Here is a 24,720-nt window from a genome sequence, read left to right on the forward strand (position 1 = left end):
TATCCCACAGAGCAGCCCCTAAAAGAGCAGCTACTAATGGGATGGTGAACAGGGCAATGTGAAGCTGGAAGATTTCACCCCCAACCACTGCGATACCACCCTTGAACATCAGCACTTGTCCATCTCTGTCTTCACTCCGAAACTGCTACCCCTCTCGACCACTCCTCCAGTCACTGGCGATGTTGAAAGCTTGATTTAAATGTTGTTGTTCAGCCGAAGGGTTCAGTTAATTGCTTTATTTTGAAGCTTGGCAATGAACAGCCTGTTCTGATCACTGACACTCTCCTCTCCATTTTGAAAGGTCACACATGTACCTGAGAGCTCGGGCCAAACAGTTCTCCGAGTTAATCCGCAGCACAAGAGCGTTCCTAATTCCGGTTACCCAGCAACAGCTTTGCTTCCCCTGTTTACCTTTTAGTAAATGCAGTGGGAATGACTCAGATACGTGTTGCTTTACAGCAAGCACATGTTGACATCAGTGACTGGGGAACAATAATCCTGCCCAACGCATACACAGAGTCTCGCACTCAGCACCCTTCAAGGACGAAAAGCAAAGCCCCAAAAGCCCCATTAGCGAAGAAGATATCTCAGAGTATCTTCCATAGCTGTGATGATGCAGAGAAGGTGGGTAAGAGTTAAGGGAAGAAAAGGGACCAAAATATGGGGAGAGGATTGTCGGAGAGAAATTCAAAAGAAGGCAATTGGTATCTGATTAGGCTGCAAACGAGTGAAAAGCCTTATTGTGTCTTCATCGAATTCTATTGTTTTATGAATCCAGTCCTCACTGCCTTTCATCATTCACATTTACTAGAGTCGCAGCACGGTAGCATTGTGGATAGCACAATTGCTTCACAGCTCCAGGGTCCCAGGTTCGATTCCGGCTTGAGTCACTGTCTGTGCGGAGTCTGCACATCCTCCCCGTGTGTGCGTGGGTTTCCTCCGGGTGCTCCGGTTTCCTCCCACAGTCCAAAGATGTGCAGGTTGGGTGGATTGGCCATGATAAATTGCCCTTAGTGTCCAAAATTGCCCTGATGGGGTTGGGGTTACTGGGTTATGGGGATAGGGTGGAGGTGTTGACCTTGTGTGGGGTGCTCTTTCCAAAAGCCGGTGCAGACTCAATGGGCCGAATGGCCTCCTTCTGCACTGTAAATTCTATGGTAATCTATGATGACTGTATCATGGAAAATGATTCTAACTATGTTAACATAGGAGTTCATTTCAAATGTGTTGTGATGCCTCATGCGGCCCATCAGACGTCTGACCGCTGCCCTCGAGACATCTCCGATCCTGGGTGTTGATGCCGTCGTAAACGCCGGAGGCATCATCTGGACCCTAGGATCACCGTTCCTGCACCGCACAGGGGGTCAGAATGGCACTGGTGAGCCATGTAGCTGCTCCAGCTGCCGATACGGGTGCCGGCACGGGGTCCGCGGGTCCGCGTATGCGTGCCACGGCCAGTACGAGTTTGTGCATGCGCACCATGGCCGGTGCGAGTTCGCCCATGCGCGTGGATTGCCATCTCCGTGCCACTGGGATACTGGTGGTATCGCAGTGGCCCCGATGCAACATGGCGGAATCCTACAGGGGCCCCACGCGGAGGAACATAGGCCCCCATCGGGATCAGCCCGCCCACCGATCGGTAGGCCCCGATCATGGGCCAGGCCACTGTGGAAGCCCCCCTGGAGTCAGATCCCCCACCCCGCCCCCCGCAGGCTGCCTCCCGCAGCATGAACAGCGAGGTCCCGCTGGGTAGGAACACATGAGAACGACAACTGCGGGACTCGGCCAAACCTGGCGGGCACTCGGCCCATCGGGTGGGGAGAATCGCCGGGGAGGCCGCATTGAGCGGCCCTCAACCAGCGCCGTACTTACCGTGCCGTCGCCATTGGTTCCAATTCTCCGGTCGCCTGGGAGTCGGCAGACTGACGTTGGAGCGGCGTCCCGTGATTTGTGCCCACCCCGGCGATTCTCCGACCCGGCATGGGGTCGGAGAATCCCGTCCCTTGTTCACGATTTCCCATATCAGAAAGTTAAAAATAAATAAATTTAGAGTGCTCAATTCATTTTTTCCAATTAAGGGGCAATTTAGCGTGGCCAATCCACCTACACTGCACATCTTTGGGTTGTGGGGGCGAAACCCACACAAACACGGGGAGAACGTGCAAACTCCACACGGGCAGTGAACCGGGGCCGGGATCGAACCTGGGACCTCAGCGCCGTGAGTCAGCAGTGCTAACCACTACGTCACTGTGCTGCCCTCAAAATCGAAAGTTCATGAGATTAACAGTGAACTTGAGATGAAACTAAAATAACAGAAAAGTAACAATACTAGCAGTCACATAGAGGAATAATGAGATCTGATTTGCCCAGTAACAAGATTAGCAGGCGTCTGGAGGCATTGAGGTGCGAATGGCCATATCAGAAACATTGTTCACCAGAGATCATTGGGGCTATACAAATGAGAACTTCTAAAGGCAAGGGATTTGAGTGAGGTAGACAGCAGAATCCACAGGGGGAACATCAAAGATATTGAGCAGTATAACTGCTAGCCCCCTCATTGGGATACAGGCTAATTCTCCATCCAATGGCCAGACAGGAAAGTGCCAGCAGCAATCCAAGCCACAGACGCCTGTTCGAGCTAAGATTTAGAGACACGGCAGATTTCAGACATTCTTGCCTGAAGGACGCAGTTTCGTGCCTTTGTTAAACCAGGAAGAGACTGTTTCCCAGATTTGGTCATCTAAGCCAGTCATTTTCAAACCCAGGGTCCCGGGCCCTGGGTGGGTCACGGGTGGGTGTCAGAAGAGTCGCGGACCATGCACTACGGTGTTCCCCATTGCGCAAAGTAGTGGCCCCCTCAGCAGTGTGCAAGCCCAGAGCCCAGCGAGGAAAAACAGCCACTCCTGAAGTCCACGTGCTGACCCAGAACTAGATGATTTATTTTTAAATCCCTGGAGCCTTCCTGCTTAGCGCGACAACAGAGAACAGGTCATGCAACCCATAAGCTGACACCACAAGTTCTGGGCACAATGCAAGATGATACTTTGAATGCGAACCTTGCATCTTTGCCTACATATGTTTTTGTGGAACCCACTTCTTCACTCGCCTGAAGGAGCAGTGCTCCGAAAGCTGGTGATTCGAAACAAACCTGTTGGACTTTAACCTGGTGTTGTAAGACTTCTTACTCTGCTCACCCCAGTCCAACGCCGGCATCTCCACATCGTGGAATAAAGTGACAACATGTAATTTAAAATAAGGAGACTGGGAATATGGCTCTTTCTCTAGCCCAGGGCTATTCCAAAGCAGACAACTTAGCAAAGTTGAAAAGTGTACCTAAAGCTAAATTGATGGAATTGACCGATAAATTGGAATTAGGATCATCTACAGGATCTACGATAACTAAAGTAATTGAAAGCGTAGCAACCCATTTAAATATACAAGCGGTGTCAGACAGACCCAGCACTTTGAGAAGTGGGGAAACTGAATTGGCCAAAATCCAATTATAAAGAGAAATAGAAATGAAGGAATTAGAAATGCGAGAAAGAGAGAGATTTCCAAAGAGGACTGGAAATGCAGAAATTGCCGATGGCAGACAGAGAAAGAGAGAGAGAGAGAGAACATTAAATGAAAATGCACCAAATTGTAGCTGGAACAACAGAGCTGGATGAGGAAGAAAGTGGTTCTGGACATGAACTTAGTGGGTAGACGTTTAGATTTGTACAGGCACTTCCAAAATTTGGTGAAAGAGACGTTGAGGCATTTTTTAACGCCTTTGAGAAAATAGCTAAACAGATTAAATATTCACAAGACTTTTGGATATTGGTGTCACAAAATGAATTTGTAGTGATGCCTGCACCTTTGTCTGGGGTTAGGGCTGGGGAACATGAGACGGTAAAAAGAGCTAAACTGAGTTTTCATCAGTTAGTATTGGAGGCTTACAGACAAAAGTTCAGAAATATAAGGAAACATTCTGGACAGATGTATCTTGAATTTGAAAGGGTTAAGCAAAGTAATTTTGATAGGTGAATGAGAGCATTAATAATAGCAGAAACTTATGAGAAATAATTGTGTTGGAAGAATTTAAAGATTCGTTATCTACGATGATAAGGACTCATGTGGAGGAACAAAGAGCTAAAAGTGTGCAAGATATGCAGCTGAGCTCTGCTGATGATTATGAGTTAGCTCAAAGGTCAAAGCCATTCTTTCATCACTCATTTAAGTCTGAGAAAGATAGAAAATGGGAAGGTGTGAGAAAGAACAGTCAAACAAGAGGGGGAGTGGTTGAAAATTTCAAGCAGACTTATTAAAACAAAGAACAAAGAAAATTACAGCACAGGAACAGGCCCTTCGGCCCTCCCAACCTGCGCCGATCCAGATCCTTTATCTAAACCTGTCGCCTATATTCCAAGGATCTACTTCCCTCTGTTCCCCGCCCGTTCATATATCTGTCTAGATGCTTCTTAAATGATGCTATCTTGCCCGCCTCTACCACCTCCACTGGCAAAGCGTTCCAGGCACCCACCACCCTCTGCGTAAAAAAACTTCCCACGCACATCTCCCTTTAACTTTCCCCCTCTCACCTTGAAATCGTGACCCCTTGTAATTGACACCCCACGCTTGGAAAAAGCTTGTTGCTATCCACCCTGTCCATACCTCTCATAATTTAGTAGACCTCAATCAGGTTCCCCCCTCAATCTCCGTCTTTCCAATGAAAACAATCCTAATCTACTCAACCTTTCTTCATAGCTAGCACCCTCCATACCAGGCAACATCCTGGTGAACCTCCTCTGCACCCTCTCCAAAGCATCCACATCCTTCTGGTAATGTGGCGACCAGAACTGCACGCAGTATTCCAAATGTGGCCGAACCAAAGTCCTATACAACTGTAACATGACCTGCCGACTCTTGTACTCAATACCCCGTCCGATGAAGGCAAGCATGCTGTATGCCTTCTTGACCACTCTATCGACCTGCGTTGCCACCTTCAGGGTACAATGGACCTGAACACCCAGATCTCTGTACATCAATTTTCCCCAGGAAATCTCAAAATAGAACAGCTAGTGCTGAGGGGATAAGAGATATGAGGAAAATTAGATGCTTTCATTGCAATAAGCTGGGTCACACCAATTCAGTGTACTGGGGATTAGACAGAAAACCAGTTGGGGTTACAAATCTTAAAATGGGAAATAGAGGAGAACGAGAGGAGAGAATAGGAGAAGCAAGTAGGACTTATACACAGAGGTAAGGAGAAAACAATAGGAAGGAAAATTCATGCATATATGGTAAGGGGCAGACTGACCAGCAGGTGGCTGATGTGTTTAAGGATTTTGAGTGAGAAGGTCAAATATTTCCATGTGAACAGACGAGAATGGGGAAAGATATTAAAATCTTAAAAGATCAGAGGGTTAGATAGGGTGGACAGCGAGAGCCTTCTCCCGCGGATGGAGGTGGCTAGCACGAGGGGACATAGCCTTAAATTGAGGGGTAATAGATATAGGACAGAGGTCAGAGGTGGGTTTTTTACGCAAAGAGTGGTGAGGCCGTGGAATGCCCTACCTGCAACAGTAGTGAACATTGAGGGCATTTAAAAGTTTATTGGATAAGCATATGGATGATAAGGGCATAGTGTAGGTTAGATGGCCTTTAGTTTTTTTCCATGTCGGTGCAACATCGAGGGCCGAAGGGCCTGTACTGCGCTGTATCGTTCTATGTTCTGTGTTCTATGTTCTATACATGCATGGGTTAATCCCTAATGCTGTGGGATATTGATATTGGTTGCATAGAGGGAATATTGAAGGAAGAGGTTCTGAGCTGCAGCATTCATGGCAAAACATGAAACATTTCTTTGGTAAAAATAAACTTAAGGAGTAGGTTGAAGACGTGGGTGTAGAAATAGTCAAAACATTGCCCATTGCAGTGATTCACTTCATCCTAGGGAATGATATAGCAGGATCACGGATAGTAGTGATGCATACTGTGGTCGAACAGCCAGTAGAAAGAAATTGCAATTAGACCCTCCAGGGGTTTTTCCTGATTATGCAGTGATGAGATCACAGGTCCATCAGGTAAGACAAGGCAAGGGAGAGTTGCGAGCAGATCAGACAAGTAAGATCAGGTGACCTGATCCGATCTTTAGCAAGTTAAATGAAGGTGAAACAGGCAAAGGGAAAGAAACAAATGTGTTTAATTCAAAGAAACTGGTAGAATTACAACAGGGTGATTACAATTTAAAACAAACCTATCAGATAGCACAGCAGGGAATGAAAGCGATGGCTGATAGGAAAACTCAGATCGGTAGTTTTGTGGTTCGGGAATCAGACACCAGGAGGTCTCAATAATAATGAAACAGGAAGAAGAAAGGTTAAATTATTATTTTTTATTTTTAAAAATAAATTTAGAGTACCCAATTAATTTTTTCCAATTAAGGGACAATTTAGCGCGGCCAATCCACCTACCCTGCACATCTTTAGGTTGTGGGGGCAAAACCACGCAGACACGGGAAGAATGTGCAAACTCCACACGGACAGTGACCCAGAGCCGGGATCGAACCTGGGACCTCAGCGCTGTGAGGCAGCAGTGCTAACCACTGCGCCACCGTGCTGCCCCCAACCTTCTTATTTGACCTTATCCCGAGTTTGCTGTGGGGCTATTAATAGAGAATTGGTTTACTCCAAAACTGAAGGACTGGGGAATGTACACCACCAGGGGGAAAATAAAAAATCAAAAATACCTTTCCGTTTGGTGAGGAGTGGAGAAATTGATCCGAATTAAAACCCTCTGCTGCCCGTAACAGCATCAAAAGGTTAATGAGTGTCCCAATTAAGGAGCAATTTAGCATGGCCAACCTTCACATTGTGAGGATGAGACCCATGCAGGCAAGGGGGAGAACGTGCAAGCTTCACACGGGAAGGAAAGAGATTTAATGATAGCATTCCAGGGCTCAGGAGCTCAGCTTGGCCAGAGATGGTCTAGCGCCTAAAATCAGGGACTTGCGAGAGGCCAGAATTGGAAGAGGTCGGGGATCTCAGGGGGTGGTTGGGACTGCCCCAGGATCACAGAGACGGGGAGGGGATGAGGCCACGGAGCAATTTGAAAACAAGGGCTCGAGAATTTGAAAATTGTCACGCTGTCCCTGGACAGAGAGCGAACGTAGATCAGTGAGCACGAGGGTAATGAGCAGAACTGTTTCAGACAGACCCAAGTTTTCAGAGGGTGCAAGGTGGACATCAAAGGGTTAAAATAGTCAGATCTGGAAGTGGCTGAGGGGGATGATCACGTGATCGGTTATTTCCACGAATCAGTGACGGGGTAATGAGCAGAAACAGAATCCTTGTGAAAAGAATTGCAAGTGAGTAAAACAAAGAGAAACCTCTGCGCAGCAAGTGGTTAAAACAATCAATTCTCAGCTGCAAACCTGATACATAATCGATAAAGATCTTTCAGAAGTAAGTTGCTAGAAAAAGAGAGCGATTAAAGGATGTGGGGAGGGAACCAGAGACTGGGACTGACCTAGGGGTGGCAAAGTGGCACAGTGGTTAGCACTGCAGCCTCACAGCGCCAGCGACGCGGGTTTGATTACAGCCTCGGGTGACTGTGCCGAGTTTCCAGGTTCTCCCCGTGTCTGTGTGGGTTTTCTCCCACAGTCCAAAGGTGTGCCGGTTAGGTGGGTTGGCCGTGATAAATTAACCCTCGATGTCCAAAGATGTGCAGTTTGGGTGGGGTTGTGGGTATGGGGAAGGGGAGAGGGCCTCAGCGGTGCTCTTGCGGAAGGTGGGTGCAGACTCGATGGGCCGAATGGCCTCCTTCTTGCTCTGTAGGGATTCTGTGGATAGGTAGCACACACAGATAAAGACACTGGCATCGCATTGATTGACCAGATTGTGCCCCGTCACTGTATCGTCTATCTACAATATGCCTGCTGCGGGATTTAACCTGAACTTCAACTGTGTTCTTATCATACTCACTGCCGCCACAAGGTGGCATTTGGAAATGCACAAGGCAACTGGAATCTTTGCAGAGACACCGTCGAAGGGACAAAGCAGCAAGGTCAACGTGTGTGGGTTTATAGGGGTTTGTAATCAGGAACCACATTCAGCTCAATAAGGACTCTTGCAGCTCCCGAATCTGGTCCATTGAACCCATTCTGATGGTAGTGAAATGGCTTGTTTTGTTCTTTTAAACTTTTTGTAAAATTGTACTTGTGTGATAATATTCACAACTTCTTTGTAGAAACCTGTAAAATATTGTTAAAATGTGTGTCCGTCGTGTTATTATTATTATTGGCCTCTCAGCCTTCTGGATCTGAAGATAATTTTGCTTTTGCCAAGTTCGAAATGGCTCTTGTTATTAAACTGGCTGAGCCATTAAAGAGGCAGAAACCTTTGATCTCAGAGATCATGGGGTCAGGGGCTGTATGAACACAGAATTTTACATTTCTGTAGCGCCTTTTATAACCTCAGGACATCCCAAAGCGCTGCACAGCCAATGAGGTGCAGGCACTGTTGTATCATGGGAATATACCCTGTTGTTTCTTCACGTTAATCGCCCATACATGCTGGAAGGAGGTGGCCTTATATTCCCATCCACAGCCCGCCCTGTGAGGTTTCAGTGTTATGGGGAGGAGCCGGTCATGTTTTCTCTCGTAAAAGGAAAAGCGAGGGAATTCTAGGATGTCTTGTGGCGCAGTGGGGTCAACGTCACTGTCTCTGAGCCGGATGCTCCGGGTTCAACTCCCACCCCAGGACTTGACGGCCAAGGAAGGTGCGTTCGCAATGGGGCCAAACAGCTTCAATGTCCACCTGCAAAACCTTAGGCGGTGCAATGGGTTAGCACTGCTGCCTCACGATGCTGAGGACCCGGGTTCGAATCCCGGCCCCGGGTCACTGTCCGTGTGGAGTTTGCACATTCTCCCCGTGTCTGCGTGGGTCTCACCCCCACAACCCAAAGATGTGCAGGTTAAGTGGATTGGCCACGCTAATTTGCCTCTGAATTGGAAAAAAAAGAATTGGGTACTCTAAATTTATTGTTGGATGTCTCAGTCTGTGCCTGTTCATTGTGGGGGGTCCAGTTATTGATTTCTGGCGAATGCTATTGGATATTGAAGCTCTTTGTTTGCCAACCTATGTGTGGTGAAGCACATCCTGACAGCGGACAACCTTCGCTGTGGAATGCTCCGGCTGCTGGGTATGCAGCCCTGCCATTCTGCGTTCAGCTCTCTACTATCCCACATCTAGTTGATTCATTGAATCATAGAATTTACAGTGCAGAAGGAGGCCATTAGGCCCATTGAGTCTGCACCGGCCCTTGGAAAGAGCACCTTTCTTAAGCCCACGCCTCCACACCCTATCTCCGTAACCCAGTAACCCCACCTAACCTTTTGGACACTAAGGGGCAATTTAGCGCGGCCAATCCACCTAAACTGCACATCTTTGGACCGTAGGAGGAAACCAGAGCACCCGGGGGAAATTCACACAGACAAGGGGAGAACGTGCAGACTTCACACAGCAAAGCTCTTGGACAAGTCTTGAGCTTCAGAAAGGTGCCAGTGTTTTGCTTTGTTATCGAGGGGTGCGTCTATGTTTTTTCAAGTTATTTTTCTCTTTGAATGCCAATCTGTTTCTTCCTTTCAGTGACTATCACGGCGCTGTATAGACATGTGACGGAGTGTGTATCAGGCGATATCAGGCCCACCTCCTGGATATAACGTTCCTCCGCATGATCTGTGACAATCGGCCTCGCTGCCAAGCTATGGAGATGAATCTAATTATTCAACAGGAGCTGTCAAGGATGCAGAAGGCTGTCAGCACAACGGCTGAGAAATGTCACCTTTCTTCAGGGTGATTTGGAGCAATGTTAATGTATTGTTTTCGGTGGGTTTGCATTAGCTCCTTCTGCTGAGGTGTGTGCTTACGTGAGTGTGGACATGACTCAAAGGATAAATAAGGCATAACTGTTGACTCCTGGAGCTGCTGTTCCTGAGGAATGGAAGAGGATCTTGCTGAACAGAAAGTGGCCCCCTCGAGGGATGTTACTGGAGCAGCGTTTGCTGTCTAACTGCTGCCTCCGCTAATCCCATTTCTCTGAAATAGTTTGAAGCCTGCTCCTCGCCGTCTCGATATCTATTTCTGGGGATTGGCTGTTGACCAAGATCTGTTGTAAATCCACTGACTCCAACAACGACCTTCATTACACATCCTCTTACCATGAGCGGGATTCTCCGTTTGCTGAACGGCGAAATTGTAATCGCCGATCGGGCAGAGAATGGGCTCCGATGGCGAAATCGGGTCTAGCACCGTTTTGGCGTCGGTCAGCCATACTCCTCCCCCCTCAGAAATGGCGTCATTGCGATGTGCGCCCTTGCACCGCCGTTGGTGCATCACCAGCCGGGCCCAGCCGCGATGGTCCGCCCCTGATTTGCCGAATTCCCGACGGCATGGGTGCTCACACAGATCGTGAATCCGGCGTGGCGGCTGCGGACTCTGCCCAGTGCTGCCACGTTCGGCTGGGCTCCGTGCCGCTGGCTGGGGGCGGGGGCTTCGGGGGGGGGCAGGTAGGACTGGTGAGGGTGGCCAGGTGGTGCGCTGTGGGGTCGCGGATGGTGGGTCGGGCCCACGCATGTCCGGCGCCGTGTTGTACGGCTGCAGATCATCAGCCGTGTACATGCGCGGATCGGGACCCGGCCATTCTTCGGCTGTTTTCGGTGCAGGAGGTGGGAGTTTTGGTTGGCACTGGTGCAAACCCCTCATCACTACCAGAATTGGTGAGGAGTACGCGCTGATTATTTTCGTGGAAACCTCCCGCGGGTTGTCCATTTGAGCCAGCACTTAGCCGCAGAAACGGATAACCCAGACCCAGGATTCTGGGTGGGATTAGGGCCCCTCCCTATTCTATGGGATGTACCCATCCCATTTCCAAGCTGCCCATTTCTGCTCTCACTCCTCCCTTCCCCCCCTCACAATCCAGCAAGGGGACCTTCTACCCCAACACCCTTTACGTTCAAATGAAACATATTTTGTCATTTCTATCACCTCCAAGTGACTCCACCACTGAACAAACCTTCCCCTCGACTCATCTCCACTCCTCAATCGCCCTCAAAGTGCTCTCCCCTTCCTATGCTGACACGGGAGTGTCATGTCTGCCCTTTGATCTGATTCCTCACTGTCCGAGGCCCAGAGCTTTGTTTCTGGTTTGAACTGTGACTTACTCGTTTAAGTCTCAATTTAGCACACTGCAGTCGCCACTTGTGACATGGTCTCCTTGCCATTGGGGAGGCCAATCACAGACTGGGTGTCTGCTTTGCTGAACTCCTCCGTTCAGTCTGTAAGCAGGACCCTGAGTTTCCAGCCACTTCTCCTGTTAATTCTCCACTTCAGCCGCATTTTGTCCTGACTGTTCTGTCATCTGCATGGTTCCAATAAATCTCAACGTGAGCTCCACTCTGACTGTTTGTTCAAAGAACAAAGAACGAGGAAGAGTACAGCACAGGAACAGGCCCTTCGGCCCTCCAAACCTGCGCCGACCATGCTGCCCGTCTAAACTAAAATCTGCTACACTTCCGGGGTCCGTATCCCTCTATTGCCATCCTATTCATGTATTTGTCAAGACGCCCCTTAAACATCACTATCGTCCCTGCTTCCACCACCTCCTCCGGCAGCGAGTTCCAGGCACCCACTACCCTCTGGGTAAAAAAACCTGCCTCGTACATCTCCTCTAAACCTTGCCCCTCGCACCTTAAACCTATGCCCCCTAGTAATTGACCCCTCTACCCTGGGAAAAAGTCTTTGACTATCCAGTCTCTGACTTTCGTTTCTTGATTTGGCTCACTATCACTCCATTCTGCCGTACACCATCATCCCTTTAGTATTTAACCTTTCCGACTCTCCCGTTCCATCACCTCTTTCCCTGCCTCTGAATCTGCTTAAAAACTGTTACGTCTCTGACATCTTTAAGTTTGAAAAGTCAGAGGTGGAGACCTCTGCTAACCCTGTTTCTATCTCCTCAGATGCTGCCTGTGCATTTCTGCCATTTTCTGTATTTGAGATTTTCAGCCTCTTCACTGTTCTGATTCTGTGTTTTATTTTGTGTAATGGTTATTGGCTGCAAGAGAGTAAAGCAGAAGGGCTCTCTATCAGCCTCCCCAATGGTTCACTGTTTTTCTCTATCTATATCAACTGGGGATGGGCAACATATGCTGGCCTAGCCAGTCACACCCAAGTCCAATGGCATTGTTTTTATATCAGCGACTTAGACTTAGACGTGGCACAATTTGAGGATGTGTGGATGAAACAACAGTTTTTCGGAGAGTGACGAGGATCATGATTGGCTGGTGGAACAGGTTGACTGATGGCAGATGGAGGTTAATGCAGAGAAGTGGGTGGCACGGTGGCACAGTGGTTAGCACTGCGGCCTCACGACGCCAAGGATCCGGGTTCAATTCCGGCTTTGGGTGACTGTCTGTGTGGAGTTTGCACGTTCTCCCCGTGTCTGTGTGGGTTTCCCCCAGGTGCTCCAAGATGTGCAGGTTTGGTGGATTGGCCGTGCTAAATTGCCCCTTAGTGTCCAAAGATGTGCAGGTTGGGTGGAGTTATGGAGGTCGTGCGAGGCAGTGGACCAAGATAGAGGGCGCTTTCTGAGGGTCGGTGCAGACACACTCGGCTGAATGGCCTCCTTCCGTAGTGTAGAGATTATATGGATTCCATGGACGTGTGAAGTGAGACATTTCAGTCGGAAGAAGGAGAAACTTAAATAAAGGATACAATTCTAAATGGAGTGCAGGAGCAGAGAAACCTGAACGCAAATACACACTGTGAGTCCTTCCTGATCATTCCCTTATTTCCCCTTTCCTTACTTATTTTGTCATTATTATTTTGATCCATGGATGCTTAATGGACATGTATCTAGATTATCTTGCAGCACAGAGAATGAGGAATTCAAAAAGTTGCAACATGGTGCTAGTTTACAAGCAGCAGAACAGAGACTCTATTTAAAAAAATTTTTTTTAATTCAGATTTTCACAAAATATCAATAACACAAAATACTAAGAACAGAAAGAACAAACCCCCCCCCCCACCCCCCCCCCCCATCCCCCATGTATACAAAAAAGAATAAATAAATTAACGCCCGTCATTAGCAAAGAACATATATACACGTCCCTTCAGCCCAAAACAAAGAGACGCCTCCTGAAAAACCCCTGCACTGATCCCCTTAGGGCAAATTTCACCCTCTCCAATTTAAGAAACCCCGCCATATCGCTGACCCAGGCCTCCACGCTTGGGGGCCTTGCATCCTTCCACTGAAGAAGAATCCTCCGCCGGGCTACTAGGGACGCAAAGGCCAGAATGCCGGCCTCTTTCGCCTCCTGCGCTCCCGGCTCCTCCGCAACCCCAAATATTGCGAGACCCCAGCCCGGTTTGACCCTGGATCCCACCACCCTCGACACCGTCCTTGCTACCCCCTTACAAAACTCCCCCAGCGCTGGGCATGCCCAGAACATATGGGTATGGTTTGCTGGGCTCCCTGAGCACCTAATACACCTGTCCTTGCTCCCAAAAAACCAGCTCATCCTTGTCCCGGTTCCCCCGTATCGGGGACCCCATCGAGGCACCCACCTCCCCCCTGTGCCTTCTCCATTGCCCCCAAATTTTGAGGGTAGCCGCCACCACCGGGCTCGTGGTATACCTCGTTGGAGGGAGCGGCAGCGGCGCCGTTACCAGTGCCTCCAGACTCGTGCCCACACAGGACGCCATCTCCATCCTCTTCCATGCTGCCCCTTCCCCGTCCATTACCCACTTACGCACCATCGCTGCATTGGCAGCCCAATAATACCCACAGAGGTTGGGCAGCGCCAGCCCCCCCTCATCCCTGCCCTGCTCCAAGAACACCCTTCTCACCCTTGGGGTCCCGTGCGCCCACACAAACCCCGTAATGCTCCTGTTAACCTGCCTGGAAAAGGCCTTCGGGATAAGGATGGGGAGGCACTGGAACAGGAACAGGAATCTCGGGAGCACCGTCATCTTGACTGATTGCATCCTGCCCGCCAGCGACAGCGGCAACATGTCCCATCTCTTGAACTCCTCCTCCATTTGCTCCACCAGCCTTGTAAGGTTAAGTTTATGCAAGACCCCCCAGCTCCTGGCCACCTGGACCCCCAGGTACCTGAAGCTCCTCTCCGCCCTTTGGGAGCCTACCAATCCCCCCCCTCCTGGTCCCCCGGGTGCACAACAAACAGCTTGCTCTTCCCCAAGTTGAGCTTGTACCCTGAGAAATCTCCAAATTCCCTGAGAATCCTCATCACCTCCGGCATTCCCCCCACCGGGTCTGCCACATATAACAATAAGTCATCCGCACAGAGCGACACTCGGTGTTCCTCCCCACCCCGCACCAGCCCCCTCCAGTTCCTTGACTCCCTCAGCGCCATGGCCAGGGGTTCAATTGCCAGCGCAAAAAGCAGGGGGGACAAGGGACACCCCTGCCTCGTCCCTCGGTATAACCGAAAATACTCCGACCTCCTCCTATTCGTGGCCACGCTCGCCATCGGGGCCTCATACAACAGCCTCACCCAACTGACAAACCCCTCCCCAAACCCAAACCTTTCCAGCACCTCCCACAAGTACCCCCACTCAACCCTATCGAAGGCCTTCTCCGCGTCCAACACCACCACTATCTCCCCTTCTACCGCCGGCATCATTATAACATTCAGGAGCCTCCGTATGTTAGTGTTCAGCTGCCTCCCCTTCATGAACCCCGTTTGATCCTCGTAGATAACCTGCGGCACACAATCCTCTATCCTCGTGGCTAAAATCTTCGCCAACAGCTTGGCGTCTACATTTAAGAGTGAGATCGGCCTGTATGACCCACACTGCAGGGGATCCTTGTCCCGCTTAAGGATCAAGGAAACCAGCGCCTGAGACATCGTCGGAGGCAGAGCCCCCCCCTTCCCTTGCCTCGTTGAAGGTCCTAACCAACAGGGGGCCCACCAGGTCTGCATACATCTTATAAAATTTGACCAGGAACCCATCCGGCCCCGGCGCCTTCCCCAACTGCATGCTCCATATCCCTTTGACCAGCTCCTCCAGCTCAACCAGCGCCCCCAGTCTCTCCACCTGTCCCTCCTCCAACCTCGGGAATCTCAGCCGACCCAAAAAGCGCCCCATTCCCCCCCTCCTCCGCTGGGGGTTCGGACCGATACAGTTCCTCATAAAAGTCCCCTTCGCACCACATTTCCTCCCCTACCCTTAACTCCACCAATCTCCCTGGCCGCATCCTGTTTGCGGAGCTGGTGCGCCAGCATCCTGCTCGCCTTCTCCCCATATTCATACATCGCTCCCTGGGCCTTCCTCCACTGAGCTTCAGCCTTTCTGGTGGTCAACAAGTCGAGCTCAGCCTGGAGACTACGCAGCTCCTTCAGCAATCCCTCCTCCGGAGCCTCCGCGTATCTCCTGTCCACCCTCACCAACTCCCCCACCAGCCTCTCTCTCTGCTCTCTCCTCTCCCTGTGGGCCCGAATGGAGATCAACTTCCTCCTAACCACCGCCTTCAGCGCCTCCCAGACCGTCCCCACTCGGACCTCCCCGTTATCATTGGCCTCCAGGTATCTCTCGATACATCCTCGAACCCGCCCGCCCACCTCCTCGTCTGCCAGCAGCCCCACCTCCAAGCGCCAAAGCAGGCGCTGGTCTCTCTCCTCCCCCAGCTCGAGGCCCACCCAGTGCGGGGCATGATCAGAAATGGCTATCACCGAATACTCAGCATCCTCCACCCTCTCAATCAGCGCCCTACTCATAATGAAAAAATCAATCCGGGAATAGGCCTTATGCACATGGGAGAAGTATGAAAATTCCCTGGCCCTCGGCCTCGCAAACCTCCATGGATCCACCCCTCCCATCTGGTCCATAAAACCCCCTCAACACCTTAGCCGCCGCAGGCCTCCTACCCGTCCTGGATCTGGATCGATCCAGTGGCGGATCCAGCACCGTGTTGAAATCCCCCCCCCCCCATTATCAGGCCCCCCACCTCCAAATCTGGAATCCGGCCCAACATGCGCCGCATGAAACCCACATCATCCCAATTCGGGGCGTATACATTGACCAGCACCACCCGCTCCCCTTGCAGCTTGCCGCTTACCATCATGTACCTCCCGCCGCTGTCTGCCACCACATTCGACACCTCAAACGACACCCTCTTCCCCACCAGGATCGCCACCCTCCGATTTTTTGCATCCAGCCCCGAATGAAACACTTGGCCTACCCATCCCTTCCTCAATCTAACCTGATCCGCCACCTTCAGGTGCATCTCTTGAAGCATAGCCACATCCGCCTTCAGCCCCTTCAGGTGCGCGAACACGCGGGCCCATTTCACCGGCCCATTCAGTCCCTTCATATTCCAGGTTATCAGCCGGATCAGGGGGCTACCTGCCCCCCTCCCCCATCGACTAGTCCGCCATGTACCCGCGCCCCCCGCTCAGCCCGTTCCCCACGGCGGCAGACCCACATCCCGACCCCCTCTACATGCTCCAGCTCCATCTCAGCCATTCCAGCAGCAACTCGGTACCCCCCCTATTTCACCCCCAAGCCTCCCCCCCCCCCCCCCCCCCCAAGCTAGGGCCCCCCCCTAGCTGCGTAACCCCTTCCATTGTACTTCCATAAGTCAGCCGACTCCTGCTGACCCCGGCTGCTCCCGCCACCCCAATGACCCTCCCCAGTTCAACACAACCACCGCGCCCCCCCCCCAACAATGCCGGCCCTGCCCACTGCTCCTTCAGCGCGGGAGAAAAGCCCGCGCTTCCATCGCGAGCCCCGCCCCTGACCCAACACGCGGGAAAAGACGGGCACATGACCCAACAGGACCGCGAACCACTCCCAAACTCTCAACCAGAGAGAAAAAAAAACAGATATGACAAAACGCCCAAGTAAACAGATAACAGTGCCCAAAAAGCGAAAAAGCAGAACAGCAAAAAGACATCATCAAATAGAACCGATAAAAGCGAAAGGATACCAAGGAGGACAAAGCCTCCGGCTGTGTACACCGTTCCCCAGCCTCCAGTCCTCAGTTTAAGTCCAGCTTCTCTGCCTGGACGAAAGCCCATGCCTCCTCCGGAGAGTCAATGTAAAGCTGGCGGTCCTTACAAGTGACCCAGAGGCGTGCCGGCTGTAACAGGCCAAACTTGACCCCCTTCTTGTGGAGCACTGCCTTTGTCTGATTAAAACCAGCTCTCCTCTTTGCCACCTCTGCACTCCAGTCCTGGTAGACCCTGATCTCCGCATTCTCCCACTTACTACTCCTCTCCTTCTTCGCCTAATACAGCACACACTCACGGTCGACGAAGCGGTGAAAACGGACCAGCACCGCCCGAGGCGGCTCGTTTAGCCTGGGTTTCCTCAGCAGCACCCAATGGGCACCCTCCAGCTCCGAGGGTCCCTGGAACGACCCCAGCGAGTTCAGCATCATAGACACATAGGCCCCCAAATCTGAATCTTCCAGCCCCTCTGGGAGGCCTAGAATCCGCAGGTTCTTCCGACGGGCGCGGTTCTCCATCTCCTCCATCCTCGCTGACCACTTCTTGTGGAGCGCCTCGCGCGACTCCACCTTGAGTTCGTCCTCGCTCTCCGAGGCCCTTTGCCGAAGCTCTCGGATCTCCGTACCCTGAGCCGTCTGGGTCGCCATGAGCTTGTCCAGGGAGGCCTTAAGCAGTTCCAGGATCACCGCAACCGGAAGTCGAACAGAGACTCTATTGAGAGGCGACCTGTCAGAGGCCTACAAGATTATGAATGGTATGGGCAGGGTGGATAGTCAGGTGCTCTTTCCTAGGGTAGGAAAGGACCAGGGGACAAAGAGCGTGGGAAAAAGTTTAGAACTGATTTGCGAGGCAAGTTTTTTACACAGAGGGTGGTAAATATATGGAACGCGCTGCCTGGTGAGGTGGTGAGAGCAGGTACGTTGCAATGTGTTTAAAGACAACTATGTGAAACAAAGACTCGTTATCCTTTTACTTATTATTTTCATCCCTCTTCTCCCTTCTGTGTTTGCCTGTCTTGTGTGTGTGTGTGTGTGTGTGTGTGTGTAGAGAGTGTGTCAAATTTAAGTCGGGGTTAGGAATGATATAATAGTTAAACTGTTCTATTTTCAGTGCGGGACTTCACACAGGCAGGTTTCAACCTTCCCGCTCCTACCACCAAAGAGGATGCAGGACAGGATAGTTTCCAGAGGGTGGGTGGGAGAAGGGAAGGTCTATGACATTTACAAGGAACTTATGGGGTCAGAGGAGATGCAGACTGGGGAGCTGAAGTGCAAGTGGGAAGAGGAGTTGGGAGGAGAGATAGAGGATGGTCTATGGGCTGACGCGTTGAGTAGAGTCAACGCGTCCACAAAATGTGCCAGGCTCAGCCTGATACAATTCAAGGTCATTCACCAGGCTCACATGACAGTGGCTCGGATGAGCAGATTCTTTGGGGTGGAAGACAGGTGTGCAAAGTGTGCGGGAGGACCAGCGAACCATGTCCACATGTTCTGGGCATGTCCAAAGCTTAGGGGATTTTGGCAGGGGTTTGTGGACGTCATGTCCTCGGTGTTAAAAACAAGGGTGGCACCGAGTCCAGAGGTGGCAATTTTCGGGGAGTCGGAAGATCTGGGAATCCAGGAGGAGAAAGAGGCAGACGTTCTGGCCTTTGCCTCCCTGGTAGCCCGGAGACAGATACTATTAGCTTGGAGGGACTCAAAGCCTCCGAAGTCGGAAACCTGGCTATTGGACGTGGCTAGCTTTCTCTGATTGGAGTAAATCAAGTTCGCCTTGAGGGGGTCACTGTTAGAGTTCACCCGGAGGTGGCAACCGTTCGTCAACTTCTTTGTGGAAAATTAATCGTCAGCAGAAGGTTTAGCTTAGAGTAGGGGGTTAATAAAGGTGGGACCTGTAAGGTAGGGAGACAGTTTTGCACTATGTTTATAAATTCCCCTTAAATAAGGAGAACAAAACTGAATGGAGTGTCTAGGTGTGGGATCATCATTGCCCTGTTTAATTACAAAAAGACTTTCCTACTTTTATACTCCATCCATAGACCCCCTGAATCAGCACCCTATCTCGACCCACTCCCTTGCCCTATCCCCGTAACCCCACCTAACCTGCCCACCCTTGAACACTAAGGGGCAATTTAGCAAGGTCAATCCACCTAACCTGCATGTTGTTGGGCTGAGGGAAGAAACCGGAGCACCCGGAGGAAACCCACGCAGACACAGAGGTCGGAATTGAACCCGGATCCTTGGCGCTGTGAGGCAGCAGTGCTAACGACTGTGCCCCCATGACACACTTCAATGAAAGCTTTTCACTTTGTCCTTACACCATGACCTCTTTTGTTATGTAATCTCTCCCGCTTGTCATCCCATCATGTAACCTTCCCTATTGTTCTTTACATCCCCTCCCCCGCTTTCACCAACTTAAAACCTGTTACATCTCCAATTTTCCTCGCTCTGATGAAAGGTTATCACCTTGTTTCCCTCTCCAACAAAATGCCAGATTTGTTGAGTATTTCCAGAATTTTGTGATTTTACTTCACATTTCCAGTATCTGCGGTTATTTTTCGCTGGCCTTGCTGTGATCAACGGCTGTGCCACTGTCACTCCATCTCTCCAACTGTTACAAAACTGAATGAAACGCAAACTGTAACTGCCACAGAGTGAATACAAATCTTGTCAGCTTGCATTGATACCACCTTTTAGTTCACAGACTTCAAAATCTAGCCCAATTTCTCTACATAGCTGCTGCTCAGTATTTCCAGCACTTACTGGCCTTATTTTGTTTGCTTGTTGTTTTAGCTACATTAAGCAACAAAATGACTAAAATTGTATTTAATCCCAGAATATTAGGAGCTTGAAATGAAACTGTATGAGTATTCATTCTTGTCCCAGTGGTCAATGTATTTGTATCAAATGTCTTGCCTGCTATTTTGACAGAATAACACATTCACACTGAAATTACAGAAAAGCATATTTGAAATGAAAGCATGAAACATTCAAATGTCATTATTCGCAGAACCTCATTTCAAAGACCTTACTCTGATTTCAAAACTTGCAACAACCCAATAACTGGAATATCAATTAGGCCACTGAATTCCCTCCTGATGCATTAGACACTTTAACCTGTATAGAGTATCAAACTTTTCTGTGCACAATTAATTGGAGAGATTAAAGCAATGCCTCCTTTAAAATAATGAACAAAAGCAATTTGAGCATAATGCATGAGTGATAATATGACTGTGATGTTCAGGTTTCAGATTCTGCCTTCATTCTTTCTCTAAATCTAGATGACAGACACTATGCATTGACTGTAACCAGCAATTAAACTCCTAGAAACAGAACCTTCATGGGAAAATTCACCCTGGTCTTTACACAGTAGGAATATTTCTTATGCTTGCTGTTTCTGGAGGAACAGAGATGAGAAAAGTGTTATAAAAAAGATGCAGTTAAGAGTTTGTTCAAAACGTTAGTCAGTGAGCTCTTTCCCACTAAGTGCACACTATTCCTAATCCACAGTAATTGGGGGCAATCTATCCTCCAAAATATTCCTGGCAATGAAAATAATTAAATTAGCTGGAATTAAACAGTTGGAAATAAAAACACTTACCACCGCAGCTACATGTTTTTCTTTAGAAGACACATTCTTTAGAGATGTGACATTGAGTCTCCCTCCTATCCCTTCTGCCACAATGCATCACCAGAAATAGTGACCAGAGGAAGGTTTCAGGAGTACAATACATAGAGATCAAACAATTATTCATTTTATTGCACACTGATTGCATTGTCAATGAGGAATCCAGATACATTGCAGTCTTCAAGTGGGGAGTGGTTGGAAGAATGCAGGGATAATTAAACCTGACTACGTAGATGCAATATTTAAAAAATATTATTTTTAGTTCGGAACTATTTATGTATTTGTTAAATATTTATGTATTTCTTAAATATCCATTTTAAAGCCATACATTCTGCCCTCATCTTCATATAGTTTCACTATAAATTATTCAACGCATATTTATAATGAAAAATGTTTATTCAAACTTGTGACACTGTAATTACAGACTCCTGTCAGGGCGTTGCTGCACTGCCTCCACTGGTGAAGAGCATAATTACAGCATGACAAGTTTACATAATGATTTCCATTATAAATGCGAACATAGAAATTTAAAATGGGGGAAAATTGACAGAAAACATGGACAGATAAGTTGTTTAATGCCTCATAGATTTGTCATATAAAATATTGTAAAGGTGTGATATTCTTCTTTAAATGATCCTAATAGCATGTAAAGTGACACATTTTAAAGCACAGAAGTGTATCGGAAAATATTTCACTTAAATAAAAGCTGTTGTATTTTCTAGATTTCTAACCCATAATGTTTCTTTAAATGCTATTTTGACGCAAAGGGGGAATACCACCAAGATTAATATAAATTGAAATATATTGCAATATATATATTTTGCACAGATTTGTTAAAATATATTGCAAAGTGTCTTTCTCCTAAGATAAAAATATTGTAAGTGCAAAGCTATGTTATTGGGAGTGTTGGTAAGGAATTAGTTACAGTTTTTGTGTATGTGTCCTCTACTTCGGCCTGGTTTGACTTCCAAGTGGGCGATGGCTGTTCCTTTTCCTCATTGAAGCTTTGTCTGGTGTACTGGGCTTCAAGGTGAGTTGTCCCGGTGTGACCCGACTCCTTGCTCTCTGCTGCATTGGTGGGGCCAGGTGATGATAGTCTTGGCGTGGGACTAACGGTCCTTGCTGTGTTTGCGGTGGACAATCGATCTAATCTGTCTCCGTGTAACCCAATGGAGTTTGCCCTTCCTTGCTTTTTCGACAGCTTGTCCAAAAGCCTTAGCTTGGCAAATAGATGTTGCGTCTCTGTCAGATTGTTGGTGCTGGCGTTGGAAGCAGGCTGACGTTCCAACTCGCTCTCACTCACCTCAGCGGCGGGAGTGCTAAACGGACCTGGGTCCGTTGTCGATCTGGACGTGGCCCAAATGTTCTCAATCCCTTTGGATCTGCTGGAAGAGTATACAGCCGACTTCATACCATCCATTTTACTTCTAGTTGCCTCATCCTGCATGCCATTCTGAGTTGTATCTGTTGAGATAGTCAGAATATGGGTGGTCTTCTTGCCAGAAAAGCCGCTTCTGGATCTCATGGTTGCCAAACTGTCCATTTTAACGTTCGTCCTTTTGCTGTCAGTGTCGTTTCTTACATGTTCATTCAGCCCCAGCAAACCCGACGCAGTTCCCAGTTCCCCTGCATTTGAGGGACTGGTTACCCAGCGGTTTGATCCCACCTTCGCTACATCGCCCTTGTCGGCTTGATTTGGCTCATTAGGAGGGCTGGTGGTCGCCTTATTTTGGCTGCCCGCCTCGAGCGTTTGTGGCGTGGGGACCACCGGAGAGGCGATGTTCCCGTCGCTGTCCGCGGCACTGAAGTCTCCCCGGTCGGGGTGGGTGTTCTCTTCCCCATGGGCCAGAGGAGTGCTGCTGTCCACGGTGTTGAACAACCCGTTCTCGGTGGCCTTGTGGCCACCAACGTCCATGGTGCTGAACACCCCGCTCTCGGTGGCCCTGTGGTTATCACTGTCCATGGCGCTGAACACCCCGCTCTCGGTGGCCCTGTGGTTATCACTGTCCATGGTGCTGAACACGCCGCTCTCGGTGGCCCTGTGGCTATCACTGTCCATTGTGTTGAACACTCTGCTCTCGGTGGCCCTATGGTCACTGCTGTCCATGGTGCTGAATACCCCGCTCTCGGTGGCCCTATGGTCATTGCTGTCCATGGTGCTGAATACCCCGCTCTCGGTGGCCCTATGATCATTGCTGTCCATGGTGCTGAATACCCCGCTCTCGGTGGCCCTATGGTCACTGCTGTCCATGGTGCTGAATACCCCGCTCTCGGTGGCCCTATGATCATTGCTGTCCATGGTGCTGAATACCCCGCTCCCGGTTACCCTGCTGTCATCGCTGTCCACAGTGCTGAATACCCCGCTCTCGGTGACCCGATGGTCATTGCTGTCCATGGTGCTGAATACCCCGCTCCCGGTTACCCTGCTGTCATCGCTGTCCCCAGTGCTGAATACCCCGTTCTCGGTGGCCCTATGGTCATTGCTGTCCATGGTGCTGAATACCCCACTCTCGGTTACCCTGCTGTCATCGCTGTCCACGGTGCTGAATACCCCGCTCTCGGTGGCCGCTGTCTTGCTGCTGGTCACTCTGGGGTCGCCTCCCCCGCTGTCCGTGGTGCTGAACACCCCGCTCTCTGTGGCGCTGTCCACGGTGCTGAATACCCCGCTCTCGGTGGCCGCTGTCTTGCTGCCGGTCACCCCGGGGTCGCCGCCGCCGCTGTCCGTGGTGCTGAAGGCGGTGACAGCACCGCCCACGACCCCGGAGCTCCCGCTCTGCGAGTTGACAAAATCGCCAGCCCCGCCGCCTATGCTTCTTAAATGGCTCCTTTCGTACCGCCGGTTGCTGAAACCCTTTGCTTTGCTTCGCATATCGTTGAAGGCGCTCCTTCGCTTATGCCCGGAGCTGAAGTTGCCGGTTTCTGCATTATTCGCCGTCAAGTTGTTGTTGGACGGTCCTGGTTTCGTCCGGACCGGCTCCCAAATTAAAGTGTAATAGATCACCAGGATAACAGCAGTCAAAGACACACAGAGCAAATAAGCGAAAACCGTTGCAAGTCTCACCCACGTCTTTTGGGTTTTTGCTGTAATTTTGCTTTCTTGTCTCCCGTAAAGCTCGGACCCACGACCTGCTTCCCAATCCCATCAGACGCCCTGTTTTTCATTTCGGCCTTCAAGCTTTCCAAAGAATATCAAAGTAATGGCCACTTTAGGCTCGGGGAAAAACGCGGGGATAATTCGCAATCGCGAGCATGTCCTCAAACCTCTTATTATTAACCTATTTTAGCGTTTTAGTCTCCCCAGCGAGACTGATATAGAAACATGCTTTTGTTTACAGCGCCAGCGAGGGGAGTTGTCCCGCCCCCAGCTCCACCAGTTGGCTGGTGTCGAAATGAGGAGTCTTGTTAGCTCGGCAGTATGCAATTTAGGAAGTTCTAGCCCTCCCCCTGCTCACTAAAACAGAAATGCGGTGATTGACTTTGAAGGGCGATTGTTTTCCCGAATATTCCCCCCACTCCAACCCCGCAAATAACGGACAAATCCATGTTTTGTGCCTCTGGTGATTATTATACAGCATCATAGAGAGACACAGCAGAGGTGATGGTTATTCGGCCCATTACGCCTGTACTAGTTATTTCCAATCTTTCCTCCTAGTTCTATTTTTCCTGTTCAAGTATTTTATCAGGTTTATTTTGCAACTTATTATAAATCTGCACCCATTATTCTTCCAGAGAGTGTATTCCAGATCATTATAATCTATTGAGATGTTTGCCACATCTCCCTGGTTCACAAGCCAATTAACTTGAATCTATTCCCATGGTCATTGCCCCTGTGGCCACTGCAAACATGTACTTACTCTTTTAAAGCTCCTTGGCGGTTTTCTTTTTTTAAATACATTTAGAGTACCCAATTATTTATTTTTCCAATTAAGGTGCAATTTAGCATGGCCAATCTACATCTGCATCTTTGGGTTGTGGGGTGAGATCCACACAGACATGGGGAGAATGTGCGAACGCCACATGGACAATGACCCGGAGCCAGGATTGAACCCGGGTTGTCGGTGCCATCAGGCAGCAGTGCTAAC

General features: G+C 49.7%; 1 protein-coding gene across 1 annotated transcript; it reads right to left on the bottom strand.

The window, feature by feature from the left end:
* Positions 1-20,745: 20,745 nt before the first annotated feature.
* LOC119957979 lies at positions 20,746-24,044 on the bottom strand. Its single transcript, XM_038786226.1, has 2 exons — positions 23,190-24,044; positions 20,746-23,093 (listed from the first exon to the last, which is right to left on the bottom strand). Exons 1-2 carry the CDS (start codon positions 23,505-23,507, stop codon positions 21,528-21,530), a joined length of 1,884 nt encoding a protein of 627 aa, XP_038642154.1. The 5' UTR covers positions 23,508-24,044; the 3' UTR covers positions 20,746-21,527.
* Between the last annotated feature and the right edge of the window lie 676 nt (positions 24,045-24,720).

The sequence above is a fragment of the Scyliorhinus canicula genome, chromosome 27 (assembly GCF_902713615.1).
Source record: "Scyliorhinus canicula chromosome 27, sScyCan1.1, whole genome shotgun sequence".
Taxonomy (NCBI): Eukaryota; Metazoa; Chordata; class Chondrichthyes; order Carcharhiniformes; family Scyliorhinidae; genus Scyliorhinus; species Scyliorhinus canicula.